The 20874-nt window shown below is 48.4% G+C and overlaps 1 protein-coding gene across 1 annotated transcript in view; it reads right to left on the bottom strand.

Annotated features, from left to right (window-relative positions):
- The window catches only part of SLC1A4 (solute carrier family 1 member 4), a 34780-nt gene extending 31985 nt beyond the window's left edge, over positions 1-2795 (bottom strand). The window contains exon 1 of the mRNA XM_072857367.1: positions 2194-2795. Coding sequence (XP_072713468.1) covers positions 2194-2708 — 515 coding nt within the window. The 5' untranslated portion in view covers positions 2709-2795. The remainder of the gene's footprint in view (positions 1-2193) is intronic.
- Positions 2796-20874: the final 18079 nt, after the last annotated feature.

Genomic DNA, 20874 nt, shown 5'->3' with positions numbered 1-20874 from the left:
GAATTCACAACCCACTGTACATGCACTGGGGGGAAAGCCCCTGGCCCCTCATTTCCCAGAAGGAAACCCCTCTGCAACCCACATGCTTTACCCAAGTCTCATTGTTATAAGCGTTACTTTGGAGTTAAGGACCCAATCCCACCACCGTTATAACCCCTTTGAAGATGAACTCTCCACATGCATTTACAGACCAGAGCAAGAAGCAGCTTTCTGCTCCCAGCTTCACAGATGTTACCCCCAGCCTGAAGCTTGCTGGAGCATCCCTACTCCATGCTGCCTGATGACACAGGAGTGAAACACCAGCTACAGCAGCCACGCCAGGATGCACCCGGGGCAGCCACCACTACGGTCGTCTTCCCAACTCTCCCGATTGTGCTGACTCCTTTTTTTTCTAGTTTTTCTTCACCTGCCTACACTTCCATTCAACTCCATGTCACCTTCACAGTCAGCCCACCTACTCCCACTGTCCTGTTATTACTTCTTAACGTGCTCTGTCAGGAATTGCTGGTCCTTAAGAGAGGTCCTTAATTGTTGGTCTTTAAGAGAGGTGGGCTGAGGACATGAAGTACGTGGTTACCAGTGGGACAAACCAGACTTACTTTCTGTCCAAAGTGAACAAACTTCTCTCTGGGGAAGAAAAGGACATTAACATGGATTTGTAAATACAGTTTTGGGTTTGGTTTTTTTTTTTTTTTTAATTTTTTTAGAAACTCTTTATCTTTGTCGCCACATCCATTTACCCAGACACAGCAAAAACATCTCTCAGCTGAAAAACTGAACTCATAAAAGCAAAACAAACGATCTAAATAAAAATCCCCCACTTGGCTTTGTAATTACCAAGACAGCCACTAAGCACAACTCTCCAGCCACTTCACTGGTACACAGGTCACCTCCCTTACTCTTCTGTTTGCATCTTGGTAACAACATCTACCACCCCCAAAGCTGTTCATCTTCCAATGTTTCAGCAAACCTCCATGCTCCCTATTGATGCACTCTCACTTCCCATCACTCCCTCAGCTATGCTCGCCGGGAGAGACCCAGCTACCGCTCCCCAGTTTTCCTTTATCCCACTGCTTTTCTCAGGCTCCTCTAACACACTTTTCCATGACTGCCCAACACTACTCAGGTGTGAAAAAGCGGCAGAGCCAGACCTGAGATAACAAAACACATCAGCTGTTAGCATCTGGGGTTCTGCACCAAGATTCATCGAAGCACAAGAGACTGCAGTTGGAAGTTCGATACTCAAAAAGCTGGCTGGATGTTTGCCTCATTTGTGTAAGCATTCCTCTCTTATTTAAAGAGCTGGACAGATCTCAACAAGACATGGGCTCTGAGAAAAAGAAAAGGTGAAGTCTGCAACTTTGCAAGGTGGCATAAGGCTCTGAGAAAAAGAAAAGGTGAAGTCTGCAACTTTGCAAGGTGGCATAAGGATAAACTAAAAAGACTATGATCTGGTTAGAAGTGGAAGCCTTGCTTCCAGGTAGTTTTAGGGAATACGAGTCTTGTCTTTGCAAGGTGCAGAGATGGGATGGGAAGCTCACAAACATACAGGGTGTCCTCATGCTGGACTATGTTTAGAGTACGTCCTCGATGGAAATATGGGGTCGCATTTCCATGCCCGCACCTACGGGAAGGCACTATAAGAGGCAGGCTGACATTTGTGTGAGAAGACTGAGTAAAGGGTGGGGAAATAAAAGAAAAAGGTGCATGTGAGGGATGGGGAGAGCTGCCCTGCCCTGCCCTGCCTGCGGGGAGACAGGCAGCGGGGTAGGGGAAGGTACCAGGCAAGGCCATGCCTGCCATGCAGCGAGCACCCAGGAGCCGCTCTCCCTCCAGGCGGGACCAAAAACGGGCCCAGGCACCCAGAGCTCCGAGCAAGCCTCGGCTCATCCTTGCAGCCACCCAGCCAAAATTAAAAATAAAGGGGGGAGAGGTAGAGTACCACGCAGCCCTACACCTGACGGGGCTGTGGGTCCCCGGGCAGAAAGCGGTGCCTCTGGAGAAGCCAGAAGGAGTATGAGAAGAAGGAGGAGGAGGAAGAGGGGAAGGGGGGGGGTTTCCCCGGCCGCCGGCTGCAGCGTGCAACACCGCCGGTTCTGTCATCATCCTCCGGCGGCGGCGAGGAGGGCGGGAAGGAGGGAGGGAGGGAGGGAGGGAGGGAGGGAGGAGGTGGGGGGAGCGGGGCGGCCTCACCTGACGAGGTCGAGGAAGGAGTCCACCGTCTCCTTGCTGGTGGGCATGGTGCTCGGCAGCCCCAGCCCGGGGGCGTTGAGGGCGGAGGCGCCGGCGCCGGGGCGGACGATGAAGCCGAGGGCGACGGCGAGGCCGGAGGCCAGCAGCGTGGTGCCTAGGAAATAGGCGAGGGCGATGCCTCCCAGGCGGCCGAGCGAGCGGGTGTCCAGGCTGGCGGCTCCCGACACCAGGCTGCAGACCACCAGCGGCAGGATCACCATCCGCAGCATCCGCAGCAGCAGCTCCCCCGGGAAGGCGAGGAAGACCACCTGCGCCGGGCCCAGCTCCGCACCGCGCACGGCGGCGCCCAGCGCCACGCCGGCCACCACCCCCGACACCGTCAGCACCACCAGCGCGTTGCGCCGGAGGAAGTCCCGGCAGCCCCGCAGCCGACCCCCGCCGCCCCGCTCCGCCGCCGGGCCCTCCGCGTGGCCGTTGCGGCCGTTGCCCGCCTTCTCCTCATCCGCCGCCTCCATGCTGCCCGGTGCGGCAGAGCAGAGCCGCGCTCGCCGACTGCCTGCGCTGCGCCTCCTGCCACGCTCCCGCCCGCCGACTGACCGGCCCCGCCGACGGGCTCCGCCCCCGCCGCGCTCCCGGGGGGCGGCCCCGGCCCGCTGGCCCGCCCCGCCCCGCGGCCGCGCGCGCCGCGCGCCCGCCCGCCCGCCGGCGCGGGTCTCCTCAGCGCCATCGCCGCCCGAGGGTCCGGCACGTCCCGCCCGCGCCCTCCCCACGGGCCCTCGGCGTACCCACGGATCGTGCGCGGCCCCTCCGTGTCCTCACGGTTCACACACATCCCCTCAGCGGCCCCGAGCTCACACGTGTGCCCTCAGTGGTCTTCTCAGTGTCCCCCTCCGTGTCCCAGTGGCTCACATGCGTCCCACCGGTGTCCGCCTCAGTCTCTCCACGGCTCACACATGGCCCCTCAGTCTCCCCATGGTTCATACACATCCTCTCAGTGTCCCCTTCAGTGTCCCCATGGTTCACACATGCCCCCTCAATGTCCCCATGATTCACGCATGTTCCCTCAGTGTCCCACTCAGTGTCCCCATGGCTTGCCCATGTCCCCTCAGTGTCCCCACAGCTCACACATGTCCCCTCAGTCTCCCCGTGGTTCATACACATCCCCTCAGTGTCCCCCTCAATGTCCCCATGGTTCATGCATGTCCCCATCAGTGTCCCCACAGCTCACATGTGTTCCCTCAGTGTCCCACACAGTGTCCCCATGGCTTGCCCATGTCCCCTCAGTGTCCCCACAGCTCACACATGTCCTCTCAGTGTCCCATGGTTCACACATGTCCCCTCAGTGTCCACCTCCTCTCACCAGGAACCTCTCGGAGAGGCAGGAGCCATTCTCTGCACCAGGACAGGTTGTGGCTGTGCTCCCTGTCCCCACAGTCAAAGCCATCCAGCAGGTCTGTGGGCTCATCGGTGGCAGGGTGGCACAGACACGCAGGCTCCGAGCGTGCTTCCTTGAGGAACCGGGCTGAAACCCATGTCTGATCACACAAGCACGTTGTCGGAGGAGCAGACAATGTCTCCAGCGGTACAAGGGGCTGATAAAGGACACTTGGGGCTTTCAAATCCGTAAGGGCCTCGGAGGTACAGTACTGTCGTGTTTGCTCATGGAGCCACCTGCACGACCTTCAGCTGATGTTTGGATTTTAGAAGGGGCTTCATTTCAGGTCATTCCCTTGACATCAGCGAAGCACAGCCTAGCAGAAAACGCGCTGTGAAAACAACCAGCCACACATTCGTTTTTTGAGTAGACGAGACTCATTAAAGAGACTGACAGGGCATGATGGGGCAATAATCACGATTTAATAAGACTCTTTTCCGCTTTCCAGCCTCGTGGATAGAGGAGGCAAAGATCCCTACACCATGGCTGGAGCTCCTGGGAATTGTCTCTGTCTAAATAGGTAACGACACCACCAACAAGCAACTGCATCCACCACCACCTGCCTCAGAGTCTGATGCAAAGTCTTGACTCGCAGCTTGCTCTTGCACTGAAATTTGGCTCAAGATACCAGGCATATTCTTACTGATTTTTAAACTTTTTTTCCTGATAACATTCCCTTTGAGGAACACTTGGTTTGTGGAAGTCTGGGAATGAATGTTCCACCAAATTAGGATAAGCAGAGACAGGAATCAGAGACTAAACTAAACAGGAAAGCAAGTATCTGCAAACACTTTCAAAGACATTCAATTCCACCAACCTCAAAAGGAACAAAAAGCTATGTGGGCCTTTTAAAATCAGTTTTGAAAATTTTTTTTGTGAATAGATTTGTGAATAATAATCAGTTAACCCTCCAAAATAATTGTTTCTTTCCCCATCAGAAGCATTTCCAAAGTGGATTTTTAATTAATATTTTGAGAGTATTCCTTGTGAAAATGTCATGTGTCATTTTTTCCTTGCATTTTTCCCTGTCGTTCTCTCCCGGTCTCACCCTTTTTTCTTTCCATTTACCCGTGAAAAGGGGAAGAGAAAAGGGGAAAAGAAAGGACAACAGAAAATTATAAAATAAATACAAAAATATAGAAGTCTTCATTCTCTGTTTCATTTGAGAATAAAGACTGGTTCAGTTGGTTCTAAAACCAAACAATGAGCAGAAATGCTGTTCCCATATGCAAACTGAAAAGCAAGGGGAGAAATTCAAGGAAGTGTGAACAAGAAGAAGGTATTAAATCAGAAAACTCATCTGTAGCAGCACATGTGTGAGACCAGTGCAGGAGTTAAAATAGAGCCTTTTCCACCATATGAATCAGTAGCAGGCTCCTTCTCTCCTGGAGGATCTCCCCATGTCCTTGCAGGGTTGACTTTGCTCAGAGCAGTGCCACGAGAACAGCCAGATGTCCTGCAGGAACACACACCTCCAAAACTGTAGATCCCACTGCATGTTTTTTAACCTGTGCTAAGGCTGGTTGGTGATAGCCAACCCTTCATGAAGAACACCTTGACATCGGGATGCTTGAGTCAAGCTTCCTGGTCAATGACACCATGAGAATTCGGATTCCCAATTTCCCGTCCCTTTTTTCCCCTCTTGATTTTCTGATTTAAACACTGATGCAAACAGTTAACCTTCTTCTCTTAACATATCTTCAGGTCACAAGGCTTTTGCCAAGAAGAAGACAATAAAGTATGTATGTGAACCTCCCACCATATGAATGGACATCATCCCAAAGACGTTCTAGGCAAAGCTAACTGTTTTTCCACACCCTGTGAGAGTTCATGGATGGCTGCAGTGATTAACTCTGAAGCCCGCTGACTTATTCAGTAGTAACCGTTGACTGATCTGTTGTGTCATGTTTTCATTTCAGCACTTGTAGATCTTGGGAGCTTTCCAGTGAGTGAGTCTGTCTGTTTCCAATGTCCGTCCTGCTGGTGCTTCTAAATTAGGGTTTTTGACTTTCCGACTATTGCGACTTGAAGAATTTTTTTGTCTTAGATGGCTTTCACCTGCACGGGGCTAGAGTGCTTCCTCCAGAAATCAGCAGAGGGATCATAAACAGACAACAACAAATTAAAAAAAAAAAGAAAAAAAGAAAAAAAATCCAGTTCCTTTTAAATAAAATAAAAAATTTCCTTTTGCTTTTGGTGAGGAGACAGCCAACATAGTTTTCACCACTGGCCCAGGAAGCAAGAGGTCCTGCTGATTTCCCATCAAATTCTGCTTGATATCATTTTTTGATGGTGGGTATTTGAAATTCCAGCCTCAGTGAAGGGAATGAAAAAATCTCGATGGCTGGAAGGAAATCAGGTCCTTCCCCTCTATGTTTCAGCACCAAGCAAGCAGAGCACAGGACTGACTTTGAGCTGTTTCCTCAGAAAAGGTCCCGCTTTGTTGAGGGAAGCTGATATCGAGACCTCTCTGAGGAAAGGCTTACAATTCCTTTTTCCTACTGCTCATCCATCTCCACTGTTAACCTGTACCACAATCCTGCTGCAAATCAGTGGGATGGACACTTAGGATGGGATCTATGTAATGTAGCTGTTGCCACCTAGAAATTTAATGTCTAATGCTTGCTTTTTCCATAGTCAATAGAGATATTGGGAAGGTCACCCCCTTTTAAAAGATGTGTCTGAGGCACATTGAGATGAAATTCCCATGGGGGTATCTACTGTGCTCCACTGAGTATGGAGAAGACCTAGACCATTTGTTGAGAATACCCAGGTTTCAGGTAATTTCTGTCGTGTGACTCCCCGTGCCCTGTCCCTGACTTACAATGCTGGTCTCACCAAAACCAGACTGTACAACAACATCATAGAAAATCATTATTTTCCTCCCTGTGTGACTTCTGTATATATTATACTCACACAACATTACAAACTCAAGATGATTTTTTGTTCCTCAGAGGTGATTTAACTTGGCATCTGAACTGCATCCTACTTTTTTCTGCCCTGACCTCCAAAATATAAATGTACCCTGGCCCTGAGGACATTCACATCTGGAGCTAGCTCTGAACTTCATGGTGGCCTCTGTAATAAAATCAAACCTCTGGACAGCAACAGCTGTGATCTCTGGAGAAAGTCAGATTTTACCATTAACTGCACAGTGCTGCTCATCTCAGACAGAAATGAAGGTATTAAAGACAGCTTCTGCCTTACGATTTTTGTTTTTGGGGAAGGAAAAAAGTGGAATTCACTCTGCATTACTATGTAGTATCTATCTATCCTACTGCACATGTTAGGTATTATTATGTACTACCACGAAGCACAAGCATAATAGACTACACATAACAAATACTTCTGAAAGAGCAAAGCCCATGAAATAAAGTAGCCATTGCTACACCCTTAGCTTTTGATATCTATGACAATAATAAACTGATCTGGTGGGTGTTTTCTCCATCACTCATAAGGTCACATCAACACATACTAAGTTGCTGGCATAAAAGTGCTCCAATGACATTGGTTTCAGAGGGTGGAAAAGCCCCTAAGAAACAGAGGAGAAGGTTTTCCACACCTGAGGAAGGTCAATGCAAAGTCTGAAAGAAATCAGACTTGAGTTTCTTTGCTAGGGGAGGAGAGGAAGGCTTTCAAAGAGCTGTTTGCAGCTCCTTGAAGTCTCACACCTGATAGATGCCCTCTTGGCACAGGTTAGCGTAGACCTTGGGCCATGTTTCTGACAAAACTGCATACCAGCTGTGTGCAGCAGGAGTGTAGTCAACACTCATCGTGCCCTCTCTGCTTCCCTGTCTTCCTGCTGCTATCTCCCTCTGCATAAGACCGGCAAGGTCATCTATGGCTTTCAGGAGCTTCCTTGGGTCTGGCTGCTGTTTACCCCCTGTTCTTGGGAGACCTACCAGAAACTGTAGGCTTAGAAACAGATCATCAATCAGCCTGTCTCCCATGACTGCTTTGATTTGAAGTAGTTTGAAGAGTGACACCTAAAAGTCATGGTGGGGAAGGAGCAAGATGAAAGGGAAGAGGGCAGGAAGGGGTTGGGTTTTATATTTGTGTTTTTCAAGAGAAGCTTGAAAAAAGGTGCTCCCAAACATCCCAACGGAGATGTTCTGGACAGCCTGCAGTGTCCCAAGGGGCTGTATTACAGAGCGGCCTTTTTCTGAGGAGAATACATGAAAAGCATGTGGGAGAGAGCTTGTTTTCCACCAGGCAAAACGAAGTCCTCAGAAGAGCCACAGCATGCTGGCTGAGGCAGGAAGGCCTAGAGCACTTCCTTGGTATGCAGACTTTAGCTTGGCAAGGAGACTTTGTTGGGCCTGGGATGCCAAGCAATTTGGACTGACTCCAGCCCCATCACAGAAATGCTCTCCGCCTGCCTTTGGGAAGAACACGAAGCGTGCTCCTTGGCTCTTCCCGGTGCCACCGACCTGCTCACCCCACTGCAAGCTGGATGCAGGACCAGCCACCCACACGCAGCCACCTGACTTATCAGAATGAGCCTGATTTTGAGACCTCTGAAACCAGGGAGAGAAAACCTCCTGGCCCTCAGTGATGCCAGATCCCAAGAATATTCCTCAGGTCCTGCTGCATGTAGGTTCCTGGCTAGCAAATGAAACAACCCAGTCCCAACACAATCCTACCACAGTGTCACATGTGGGATTCACCATCTCTCCAGGCTAGGTAAGTTCTCACACCTTATCGAAAATATTCTGAGGATGAAAACAAAAGGCCTTTATGAGTGGATTTTCTAATAGCAGAGACAGGCAAGGAATTTTGCAAATACCACTTGCTTGCCCGAACTCCAACAAAATATAAACTCTGCAGACAGGGATGGTTGACCTAGGGTAAATATTTAACTTTATCCTCCAAAGGCACATGCACTTTTACCAGCAAGAAGATGAAAAATATAGAATAATACCTCCACACACACCTTGTTTACTCTAAGGCTCCTTTGAATGGCTCTGGAAACAAAGTCGAATTGAGACAGGAGTAAATTTAAAACTGGGTGCGTTGTCCCCTTTTTCAAAACCATAATAATGTACAAACATGAAGAAAACCAAATCGGTACATGCTGCAAAAGAAGAGCCCCAACTCGCCTCCCAAGAATAATGGCATTTTCTCCTTTGTAGGGTCTCCCTGTGATTTTTCTTTGAGGGTAAAGTGGGGAAAAGCAGGAAAAAAGGGCAAGAACGAACGCAGACGTTCAAGATCTTGGATGTGTGACATCTTGTCCTAGCAGGGGACATTGCCTCTAGCTTGCGGGGGAAATGCAGGGTCAGGCTTTTCAAAACAAGCTGGGCTGATCTGAAAACAAGCTGTGTGATCTCCTCTCACGGTGAAGCTTTGCTACCGAAGAAGCAAGGGAAACAATCAGAGGGTTTCAACTATGGGAAACATGCTTGAATGAAGAACTTGTGAGTGCTCCAAGTAGAAGTGCCTGCTGCTTTTTCCCATGGTTGTGGGTTGATAAAGCACCTTGCTGGTGGCAGGAGGTGGGTAAGTTAGACAGCTGAGGATTTGCCTGGCATTCAAGGATTAATACACAAGCAGAGCACGCCTTGATTTACATCAGCTGTATGGAATATGCTATAAAAAGCTACATTAGGGAGAGAAAAAAGCATGAGCAATTTCTGAATGTTGGTTGTGATTCAGTGGCTAGAAGCAGCAAGGGGAATCGCTGTCCTTACACATTTTATCCCTGATTACGGTATGACAATGAATACTGTATCCCTGATTATGGGTGACAGTAAACTGGGATGACAGCAAACAGGAGTGGTAAAGCTTCTGCAAGGGAACGTAGGGGACTGTGCAGCTGTCCTTTGCCCACTGGCCTGTGAGGATGTCTTCCCGTGCCCCCAGCTTGCTGCAGGAGTGTGACAGTGGCCACACGAGGTGGCTGTGGGAGCAAACATGTGGACCGAACAGGTCTGAGAAGTAACTGCAGCTTTAGAGATCCTCGGGGCCATGCAAAAAGAGCAGCAAAATATCGTAAGAACAGTCATACTGGAAAGGAAGAACATAAGAATAAGCAAAGCCAGAACATGTGATATTTTCTGAGAATACTTTCCAAGTATCCAACAATCTGCAGCTCAGATGTTTCCAGGTGCAGTCCTTTGGATTTAAAAGCCTTCCATGCGTTTGACTCCTGCAAATTTGTCTGCTGTTTTTTTGAACCCCGTCATCTCTTTTCCAGAGATGTTGTTAGTCCTGTACAGAGCTCACTGCATGCTTTTGTCACCCTCTGCACCTTTCCTGGTTCTTCTGTACCCCTTGAGACCAGAGCAAAAGAGCGTGGCACAGATTGATGATAGATGATTGATGATTGATGAAACTCCTCTCTCCCCTGCCAGCTACTGCCAAGGCAGCAGAGTCAGCAGGCAGGAGCTAACGAAGGCAGCCTGTTACGACCAGAGAAGTTGTTTCCCTACTTGATGCTGAGATTCAGCAGTAACACTGCTACATGCATTGCTGCCAACGTCCATGGCTGCAGATTCAAGCATGGCCAGTAGTTACAAGGCCCCTGACGGCTGTGCATGGATTAGGCAGAAAAGTAACCAGCCCGGAGCAAAGAGCAATTGCTCCGTGTGTGTGTGTGTGCGCGTGTTGCTGTAATGCTGTAACAGGAGTAAAAGTGCTGAGGAGAAAGCAGGTACTTCCATTTTTCAGACTGTTATTTTAGCACCACACCTCTTTGCCTGAGATTGTCAGAGGCGGTGTTACTGCAACAGCTATACTTCTTCATCAGCCGTATCCAAAATAACGTTTATGTCAGTGTTCAGCATAGAGCCCTCCCCTCCACCCTGAAAAATTAAGTTTATACCTGATTGGTATAAGAAGTGGAGACAGCTGAAGAAAAGAAGTACTTGGTCATTTATGCCAAAACCCCAGGACTGTATAAATCTCTTTTAGGACAGTGAGAGGCAGGTAGCTACCAGGACTGTATCTGACCTACTGCAGAAGATGGCATCTGGCCAGCGATGTGTTCTGACTTGGTTGATTCACCAAGTGGGTGTATTAACTTCCTGTGTAAAGTATCAAACCACTAAAAACTTGCTGTGTTTGCTATATCTGTGAAATACAGGTTTAGGGAAGTGTTACAGCTTCTTTGCTTCTGTCCTCTGAGGCTGCTGCCGTTCAGCCACCGAGTGCAATTCCCTCCTTTGTGATGAAGGGAATTTGGCATTCAGGCCCAAGAGATGCCTAAGACCATCTAACGAGGTTTTAGGCATCTCCTGGCATCAACCTGTCTAATGAGGCTGTAGGTCTCTGAGGCTGTGAATCCTCAGATTTCTGCTCAGGGGTAATCTCAGACAGCTCCTCAGTGGAGGTTTCTCTTCAGCCAATCTGCCTATTTTTATGAAACTCACAGAAATACACTTACTGTGAGATCTCCACCCTTCGGTGAAATTTCGGTGAAACTGCATGCTGGAATCAAGAGCTTTTAATGAGGGATGGACGGATGGAGCCACATAGAGACACATCGCCCAGTGCATGTGCAATGTACAATTTTTTAGGAACCAGGCTAAAACTTATCTCGTGTCCACTGCTGTCCCAACTCTCCGTGTGAATCACAAAGTAGTTGTCCTAATGTCAGAGAAAGGGGGGATGTAGATTTTCTCTTTAATCCTGAAAAGATACATATAAATAAATGTGGGGAGTCACATATGCATAAGGAAAATGGTAAACATATACTCAGTGCTTTCCTGGGCAGCAAAATAAAAAAACAAAATTAAGAGAAAGGGGAAACACAGAAACTTGTGTAGTGAGACTGCAGGTTAGTATGAAAATAACCTCAAATTCTTGAGAAGTCACAGCAGCGTGTTGCATTGCCACTCTCTCCCTTTCCTCCCATCGTGTTTGCATCACGGAAAATGAGCTTTTTGCTGCCAAAGTCCACAGTTTCAGATGCGTTTCTTAGCCAGACCTAGAAAAGTACATAGTTACCTAATGCTTTTCTGGGGGTTGTAATTCTCATTGATCTCAAAGCCTTTGAGAGTCTGAGCTTACGTTATCTATTGTACAATTTTCAAAGCTGTCTAGGGTACCTGCTAATGTAGGTGTCTGAGATAACTGCTGGGACCTCCAAAGGCCCTTTTATTAGCCTGAACTAAAGCAATTTTCATTCTCTAATTAAGTAGCATCATTATCAAATCCAGGAGAAAAAAACCAAACAACAACATACCCATGCAGAGTAGATTACACACTACTGTGGCTGCGTAAGAGTCCTGTCACTGCAGGTTTTGGAGTAACAGCCCCGCTGGGAATTACAATGAGAAAAACAAGACGGGAGGAGCATGCACTTTCCACCTGCCTTAAATCAGAGCCAAGACCTCCTGCATCGGGGGATGAAAGTTCAGTCTCTGGCACGGTGCAGCCACAGAGCGGGGCGGCAGCCCCAGGCTGAAGCCCCCTGATCCTGCATGGGGGCTGCTGACCCACAGGGCACGCGTGCTTCCTGCGGGGGGCGAAGAGGTCCTAACTCAGCCTTGTAACCCCCAGCTTGCAAAGGAGCTTAAGGAAAATAAACAGAGGCAAAGCCATCCTCCACCCCTTGCTCACATGCCACCTCTTTTCAGAGGTGAAAGAGTGGCTCTATTAGTGGCAGAGGATATGCTAAGCAGAGCCACTGCATCTTTCTGGTGGATAAGGAAAGGCAGCAGAGGCAGCAGCTGGAGCAGGCTGAAAGCTTTTTCTGAGTGCCACAGGAAAAGAAACCATTATGAGAGCGTGCTAAAAGCCTATTCATTGCTAAGGAAAGGGCTACTAAAGAATGTGGGACGCATGCCGAAAGCTGCCAGCCAGAGCGACAGGAAGATTATTAAAGCCTGTTGCAAAGACCCCCATCTCCTTCCTTTGGCAGTGGCGATTCTGGACATGGAGTCATTTCAGACCTACCCATTGAAATCCTGTAAATAGCTGTCTGCAGGGAGGGAGAAGCTGGGTTACAGCTAAGGGGGTCTCTTCGTGTGGGAACTGTAGGTAAAACACCCATTTTGTGGCCAAATACGGTTGGGAAGGAAGGCAAATGCACACCCTGGAGAAGCTCTCCTTGAATTATTGGACCTTACAGGGAGTGACTTGAACTCCTAAAGGAAGCAAATGTGTCTGTTTTCAGCTGTACTCCTCAGCAGGGAGCAATGCCGATCTTCTCCACGCTGGCTGCTTGTGCGGGGTCTGTGCACGCAGGAGGCTGGGGATAGGGAAGCTTTTCAGTCTTCACATGGGAATATTTAGCCCCAGGTCAGCAGCTACCTGTTCCGACAGACAAGAGAGCTGTCTCCTGCTTTGTGTCTCCCAATTTCTGTCTTCCTTTCCCTCCTGCTCTTCCATTTCTTTCCTTTTCCCCACCTCATCTTTTTATCCCCTTGGAGCTGTTTGGGAAGAGTGCCTGTGAGACAAACCCTAGCCAAGGGGCACCCATCCAAGGTACAAAGCCCCAGGAACTGCCTCCTACAAGCCAGGCTATCCCCTTTGCTCTCTACAGAGATGCTGATCTCGTGGATCTTGAATGAGATTGCTGTGCCCTATTACTTTTACTTTTGCCCTAAAAACTATTACTTTTTAGGATCCGATGCAGTCCCTCCCTGCAGGGCACAACCTGGTGGGAACCCTGTAGTGGTAGGTGCTGTACAGGGAAAAGTCCTACCATCAAGGGTTTCTGCGGGGTGAGAAGAGAAGCAGAGGCTTGAGGAGGTAAAGCGACTTGCCCAAGGTTGCCCAGTACGTCCAGCTCTTTGATCTGCTTCGTCCCATGCTGTCCCCTCCCTGGACCTGTACCACATTCGGAGGCAAAAGCATAGCTCCAGGCTGGGAGCATTGCTTTCCTGCCTCTAGGAACAGCTTGGCAGGGAACCAGCACAAAGGAGGAGGCGAGGCGATACCCTCGTGGGGTTGCGATGGTCTATTGGCTACTCTTGGCTGCAAGGAGACTCCAACATCACTGCTTTCATACCCAAGAGTTTAAAAGTCATGAGTCTGGTCCCTCCAAAATCACAAGACTTTATGGTTTAAAAAGCACGGGGTTTAAAAGAAAAATAAGTGCATGTTCTTCATTTGCCTTTGGATCTGGAGCCCTTGGGTCATATTTTTGAGCTTTTCCCCCCAAAACCACAGTATCTATTCTGCTGTTTGGTTAGAGAACACAGAGCATCTTCTTTGCTTGCTCACTCACACATATTCATGAGACTTTTCAGAACCTGAAGTCTTTGAGCCCCCTAACTCTCTGTCCACCTTCACTGAATTTGGCCAATAGGTTCAAGTTATGAGGGAATCGACAGGTAGACATATACATACCCACGCATAGCACTATTAAATACACCTTGTGTCCTTAGAAAACGGGCCAGAAGTAGAGACGTAAAAGGTTACTGCTACTTTTTTAAAGGATAAAACTAAAACTTCCTGGAGTGGAAGAGAGGAAAGACATGGAAACACTTAATGTGTTAGAAAAACAGCCCAGGGGCTGGACCAGGAGTCTCTCTGGAAGGAAGAAAGCACATTCAATAACCAAGCTCAGCTGAAGTAAAACCATAGAAAACAAACTGCCTGCATCAGGAATTTGGGGAAAGGGCCAATACTGGGAAAGGGGGAGAAAAGAGCACAGAGAATTATTTAGTTCAAGTAAAAACAGAGCAGTACATCTGAAGAACATAACAGGGAGATGCATGTTACAACTGGCCAGGATGAAAAGAATCAAAAGAGAAAGAAGGAGAGGCAAACACAGCTTTAGAAGTAATGACAGGGAAATCAGATTTTCAGGCAGAGCTCAGACATGTCGGCTAAGTGGAGCCTTGTGAGCGCTGCATGATGCTTAATCCAAAAGGAATCCCAAATTCCAGTAACAATATCCACTTCAAGCCAGCAGATGCACTGTCTCACCTACGCCCTTGGGGCACAGAAAAATACTGGTGTTTGGAGTTTGCCCTTCCTGGCATCCATCCCGAATCCTGACTTACCTATGCAGGGGCCACAGCTCCTAACGAGGCAGGAAAGCAGACGTTCAGCTGGGCCTGGCTAACGAAGGGGTCAGAGATCTGCCTGCAAAAGCTTTGTGGCATTTTCACCCCAGCATGGCCAGGAGACATGTGGCTAAGACAGGAGTGCAGGTCACTTTGATCTCCCTGGTTTCCCTCCCCAAAATTAAATGATTGGGTTCTTATAAATTCTCCTCCATGGGACCATGTGTGCTGCCAGGGAGAGCACAGATACCTCCAGTGCTGCAGCACATTTATGCAAGTGGTGGATGGGTGGTACTCGGTCCCCTAATGATTTGGTGCTGAGCAGAAAGAAAGGGGAGCAGCCAGGGTACCCCAGGACCTGCACAAGGATGAGCTACAGCCACGAGCCCCATGACTGGAGACTGGTTGCCCCTTGCCTCCAGCTGGAAACAGCCAGAGAAAGGGTTCAGGGCAAATTGCAAGATCCACCCTGAGCCGAAAACATGAAGCTGATGGGGACAGGAGGTCAGTACTGTGGGTCTTGCAAGGTAGGAAATTCCTCCGCAATAAAACACTGCTGCCTCCTACTTCTGCTCAATCCAAAGTGCAGCGCAAGCAGCCAGGCACAGCCATGTCCCACCCTCGGTGGCACGCTCGCCTATCTTGTTGATTCAGTTCATTCCCAGTGGGGCAGGAGGGGGCAGGATTTGGCCCTTTGTCTCTCCATGTCTGCACAATCTGGGGGCTTGCAAGCAGTGAACCATAAAAAATGAAGAGTTGACAATTAAATGCTCAAAATCTGCTAGGACTTTGTCCGGAGTGGGCTAAGCAAACAAGTACAAATGGAGTGACCTATGATCTGCACAGTTAAGGGTGTACTCTACACTGCTTCATTTGTTTTAATAATATTAATTTATGAGCCAGGTTTGTTGCTTAATTACTCAAATGAAGAACGAAAAGTGAATGCATAGAAGTAAGCCTTGACTTGTTCAGCTGGCTTATAACCTCCATAAACGAGCTGGGAGACTTGTGTTGATTTGGTGTCTGAAGGTTTAATGTGCCTAATGTTCCCATGGTGCAGAAAATGGTGAAGAACCGAATGCAAAGGAAGGGACTGAGTTTTTCGATAGCCCTCGACCTCAAGGCCTGTCAGTGAAGACCGAGGCAGTGACCACCGGATGTTCTTGGAAGGATTATTTTGGGCAAAGAAGTATGCAAGCCTTTGAAGTATGCTACGCACGGCACCACATTTGCCTGCAGAGCTGGAGCAAGGTTTCCACTTCATCCCCAAATGATTCCCCCAGGAACACAAGGAGATCACTGGGGCTTAGCGTCTTTCACGGGAGAGCATCACCAGCCAGCTCCAGCAGGATCCGGATGCATTTTTCTTTGCGGGACGTTGACCACTGTTGATCCTGCTCATGTGGAACCAGACAACACCATCTTTCATATGCCTCCAGGCGACTAAAGAGGACCGCAGGGAAGACAGCAAAAAATCTTCCCTGGGTCAGCATTTTCAGACAGAAAACTGTTTTCAAGGAATGAATTCTGATGATAAGGCAGGGTTTTTTTTCCCCACTGTGAAACCAATCTTTTTCTAGCTTTGGAGGGTTGTTCCCTCCATAACGTCAAATAGGAAAAGTAATTAAAAAAAATCTGTTGCAAATGTCTCAATTTTCTTTTTTCCCTCTCCTCTTTTTCCTTCTGCTGCTTTTAATTTTTGGACCAGCTCTATTATTGGATAATTGCATTGGCTAATCGCATTTAAACAGTTTTAACAAGATTGGGTAATTACATTCAGAGAAATTGGACTGAAAATGCACAGAATCTGGTAGAAGTATTTCACAAGAGGCTGAAGCAGATAAATAATAAGGGATGTGTTAGTTTGTGTGAGGGCACACGCACACACTTAGGGTACACAGCTCTGACTCTGAAACAGGGCAATATTGTATTCAGGACCCTGAGCCCTTCCCCAGGATCTGGGCTCTATGGAAAGCAGTTCCCACTGGCAGTGGGAGAACTCCTAAATATATGCCTAGATTTTCATTAATACTAGATAAACCAATTCCAAAAGTGAAAAACCCACAATATCTTAGGAGTTTCTCTTGTCATCCTATCAGAAGACTCACTGGCAAATACAGCTTTTATTTCTAAATATATTTGGTGAAATTCAATTTTCTAATAATTAAACTGTTGCAACCAGGTGTGTAACTGTACTCTTGGCTCTCTTTTAGCCAGCAGGAATGCAGCAATTCCCCTTTAGCCTTGTGTATATTCAAAAATAATTTCCTGGGAGCTTATAGCCCACAATTTGTGAAGCAAGTATCCAGCATAACGGGGACACGGGACAGTTTTACCCAACTTCTTGTTGCTGGCTCCTTCCTTAGCCCTCCCTGCGACTGGTTACTGCACGTAGAGTTTCCTCCTCCAGATCTCAGGCAGATGGGAAGGTTGGTGGGAAATGTTACAGATTTTGGTGAAGGGTTTCTGGACAAACCTAGAGGTCCCCCAGCCACACAGAGAGCTGTGATGGAGCCCTGTACATGTTGCACATGGTCATGCTGCTTGTCAGACCCCCATGGCACACAAGCAGGAGGGGTTGTTTCACCTTCCTAACACTGTGCTTTAGTCCTGGTGAGGAAATTAAATGCCCTCATTTTCTGCTCCCAGGGAAGGGTTAACTGAGGAGCAGGCAGGAATTGTGTGTCAAAAGCCCACTAGCAACATCTCTGATTTAGCTAAAGCAATTTGCAGGGATGAAACCTGCACCAGTCTGCCTATTTACCCACCTTTCCTCTATCTTTCTCTCTCATCTGAAAGCAAGACACAAGTTTGTGAGTCACAAGCAGCCTAATTTGAGAAAAGCCAAAGCCACTTCTGAGAGCCTCTGGCTCATGGGCGAGACTCTGGCCCCGCTGGAACAAACCTCCAGCCAGTCCCACCAAGGCATCCAACCAAGATAAAACATGGCAAAACCCTTCTCATTAAACAACCCTGGCAGAAATCGTTTCATAACGGCCATCTTGTTGATGGTAAGTCCTTCAGGCCAGGGCTGTGAATCCTCCACATTAACCATAATGTCCACTCTTGGGATGAAGAGGAGTGATGGAGAGCAAAGCTGGGTGGACAGGTCTGAGCCAAGGGCTTCAGACTTGGGGCTTTCTGAGCATTGCAGCTTGTGTGGGCACTGGACAGGCACAAGTCCAGGCAAAGCTTGGCATTTCTCAGCTGCGTAGGCAGAATTTAATTTTGCTACCAAAAGGACGAGGAACTGGGGCATATGCTGTATGGGAAGGGAATGGTGTGGACAGCCCTTGGGCGATGAGCTTCTGCTTGCACTGGAGGAAGACAGATGGGGGACTGGTGGGGCTGATCTTAGGAGAAACTGGCCCCCCAGGCTCTGGCATAGGTGACAGGACCATGGTTGCCCTGCCTGATTTTGCATAAAACCTCACAGATTTCACTGTGAGGGAAGAGTTTGGCTTTTCTACCAGCAAACAGAAAAACCACACCACACCGACAGCAACTCCCGTAGCGGCAGATGTTGTCACTTCATGCTCCCCTGCTATTAAACGCCGTCCATATGAGCAGAGCAGATGCTGTGAAGGAGAGGGTGAAGGTCTTGCCCATGTTTTTCATACCCCTGAACCCCAGGGCCTCTGCAAAAGGGAGCAGGGAGGCTGGTGGTGTGTTGAGGTCTTTGCTGGTTCAGATGCTGAGGTGCACAAAGGCAGTGTGCCTCAGAGAAACTGGTGTTATGTCACACCCAGACATCTCCCCTGGGACAAGAGCTCCTTGTTTTCCCATCTGGTCCCAGTAAGACGAACCTTGCTGGAGCTATACTAAAACATATGGCATCGCCGTCAGCAAACAGGCTGAGCCAGCCCCTAGCTAGCGTGAGCTAATGTAAACCCACTGGTCGCTGATGTATAAGCACTAGAGAATCTAAAGTGCTGGCATAAAGTCCACAGAGTCATTGCTTTAAAATAAAAAGGAGCAGGGTGTGACCTCGACACAGCTGTGAAAGGAGACACACAGAGACACACACTGTTAGCACAAGCTGGTTGGGATCAGTCATGGACCGGCATCGTAGGAGCTGTTGTCCCTTGAGGTGGATGTAGTGGTATCTGGAGACACCAGTGACCTGCTCTGGTCTGCGAAAGTGGAGTGTGCTTTGTAATTGCCAAAGAGGTCTCCCCTGGAAGGGGAAAAAGCAGTACTCCCCTGGGCACAGCCATGTCCTTTGCTGGTGTAGTGCTCTTTTGGGGTCTGCAGTGAGTGGTCACCGGGTTGCATGAACCCTGTGTATGCTTGCCCAGCCTCTCACTGGACTTCAGGGGGATTTGGTGTCCATTGCTGCTCCCTCTGTGTGTAGGCACCAGGTCTCCGAGTGCTGCAAAAGTCCCCTTTTCTTTAGTCCTGGCCCACAAAAGAAGCATGGTTATTCTCCCGGAAACTTCCTCGAAACATCTTCTAGGAGAATGAAGAATTAGCTTCTGCATAACTCCAAGGTAAACTAGAGCTTTCTGAGGTTCTGGAGATGCTGTCTCTGTGGAGGGAAGCTTGGTCCTGTGTCACCACCATAGGCAGGGCCACCCCAAGCCCTCCTGGTTGCTAGCTCCAGCGCAGACCCCATTGCGTGACATTGAGCATTTCCATTTTGCAGATTCACTTTGTTTGCATTTTATTTTCCCGGCATGACTTACATCCTTGCTGATGGATATGTCCACACAGTCAGAGTGCCAGGCTGGGCACAGCCTGTCCTCTAAACTGAGCCTGAGGTGCTGCGGGCACAAGCAGCGGCTTCCAGGGTCACACATTTTTGGCTCTGAAGATGTTTGTGTTCCAGTTTCCTTGCTTGGGTCTTCATCTGCCTCAGGGAAGTTGAACTGGCCAAGATGTGACAGAGAGCGGAGGACCCTCAGATAAAATACCCTCCAGGGCAATGATGTATTGTTGTTTTACAAACCCTCCATCACTCTGACTTCAGCAGGGTACCACATTACTTGGGCTGCCTGAGTAAAGTGTGAGCACAGTGTTTTGCTCCTAGCATCCTATTTAGGGGTAATTTTCATTTAGGGTGAAACCAGGACTTGTACGAATGTGGATATACCCCTGTCCTATTTGAAGAGCTAAACAGAAGTTGTAATTCCCCTACTGACCTCTTTCAACACTTCTGCTTTGCTCCATAGACCATGCTGCTGTTGAAACCTGTTCCCATTCCTCTGCAGGAGACACTGACACCTCCTGGTATAAAGTATCACTTGGAAATGATTCAGCAGCCTTCACCCGAGAAACTCTGGTTTGGGATATACCCAACACAACACACTGGATTTTGCTCTGGTGCATGCATTTTTATCATGAACAGGTGGTTGTTTTCTCATTATTTCTTTAGCATCCCACTGTTTCCCTGTCAAGGGTGTGTTTTAGGTAAAAATACCATTCAGCTTTTAAACACAGTTTGCCATACAGCTCAGTGTTTTCTAATATCACAGAAACTTTATTAATTTATTTGAGAACATGGTTTTCATACAGGCTCGAGTGCTCTGCACTCCTGCCAAGCCTAGCAATCGGGGCAAACATTTCTGTGTCCTTTCCCGTAGTGATGAACCTGACTGTACCATCGCTCATGGACTCATGGACTGCACCATCTCGCTGTTGTTCGCTTGCGGTCAGTTCAATTTAGCAGAAGTTTTGCAATGGGAGCTACTTAGGGAGAGCCTGCTGATGAGAAAGTCCTAGGGCAGCTGAAAGCCAGACCCGAGTATCTCCCTTGCATCTCTAACAGAAGAGCAATGCAAAGAAAAATTATTGCAACAGATGCAAATCAAGTTCCACATCTCTTGTTATCAAGAGCGAGTCATAACACTGAGTCCCAATATTTTAAAGTTATTTGTAGGAGAGAGAGTGTCACAAATTAACACCATCCTGAAAAAGTGGACCAGCAATTATTCTCTGTGTTTTACAAGAAAAAAGGGCAACAAAGTAGCAACGATACTCGATTTTTCCTAATAGACACTTCTTGCTCCTTAAATAGAAAAAAAAGTGATGAATAGCACAACTCAAACCAGGCTCAGCCTTCAGCGTAACTTTGCCGTTTCTGATTTTCCTAAGGAAACGTCCTCCAGTTTGCTGTACGAGTTCTCTTCCGATGAACCTTGGCTTCAAGATGCTGTCGGTGTGAAACCCATACTCCCTGCTCCTCTGAAACCGCATGGCTCAAACCCCACCAGGCTGAAAAATTAAGATAGTGGAATAAAGGGGAAGCAAAACTATTTTGATTGCATAGTGCCACCCACTGTCGGAGAG

Source organism: Ciconia boyciana, chromosome 3 (assembly GCF_034638445.1).
Source record: "Ciconia boyciana chromosome 3, ASM3463844v1, whole genome shotgun sequence".
Lineage (NCBI taxonomy): Eukaryota > Metazoa > Chordata > Aves > Ciconiiformes > Ciconiidae > Ciconia > Ciconia boyciana.
This window is presented reverse-complemented; position numbering and strand designations above follow the sequence as displayed.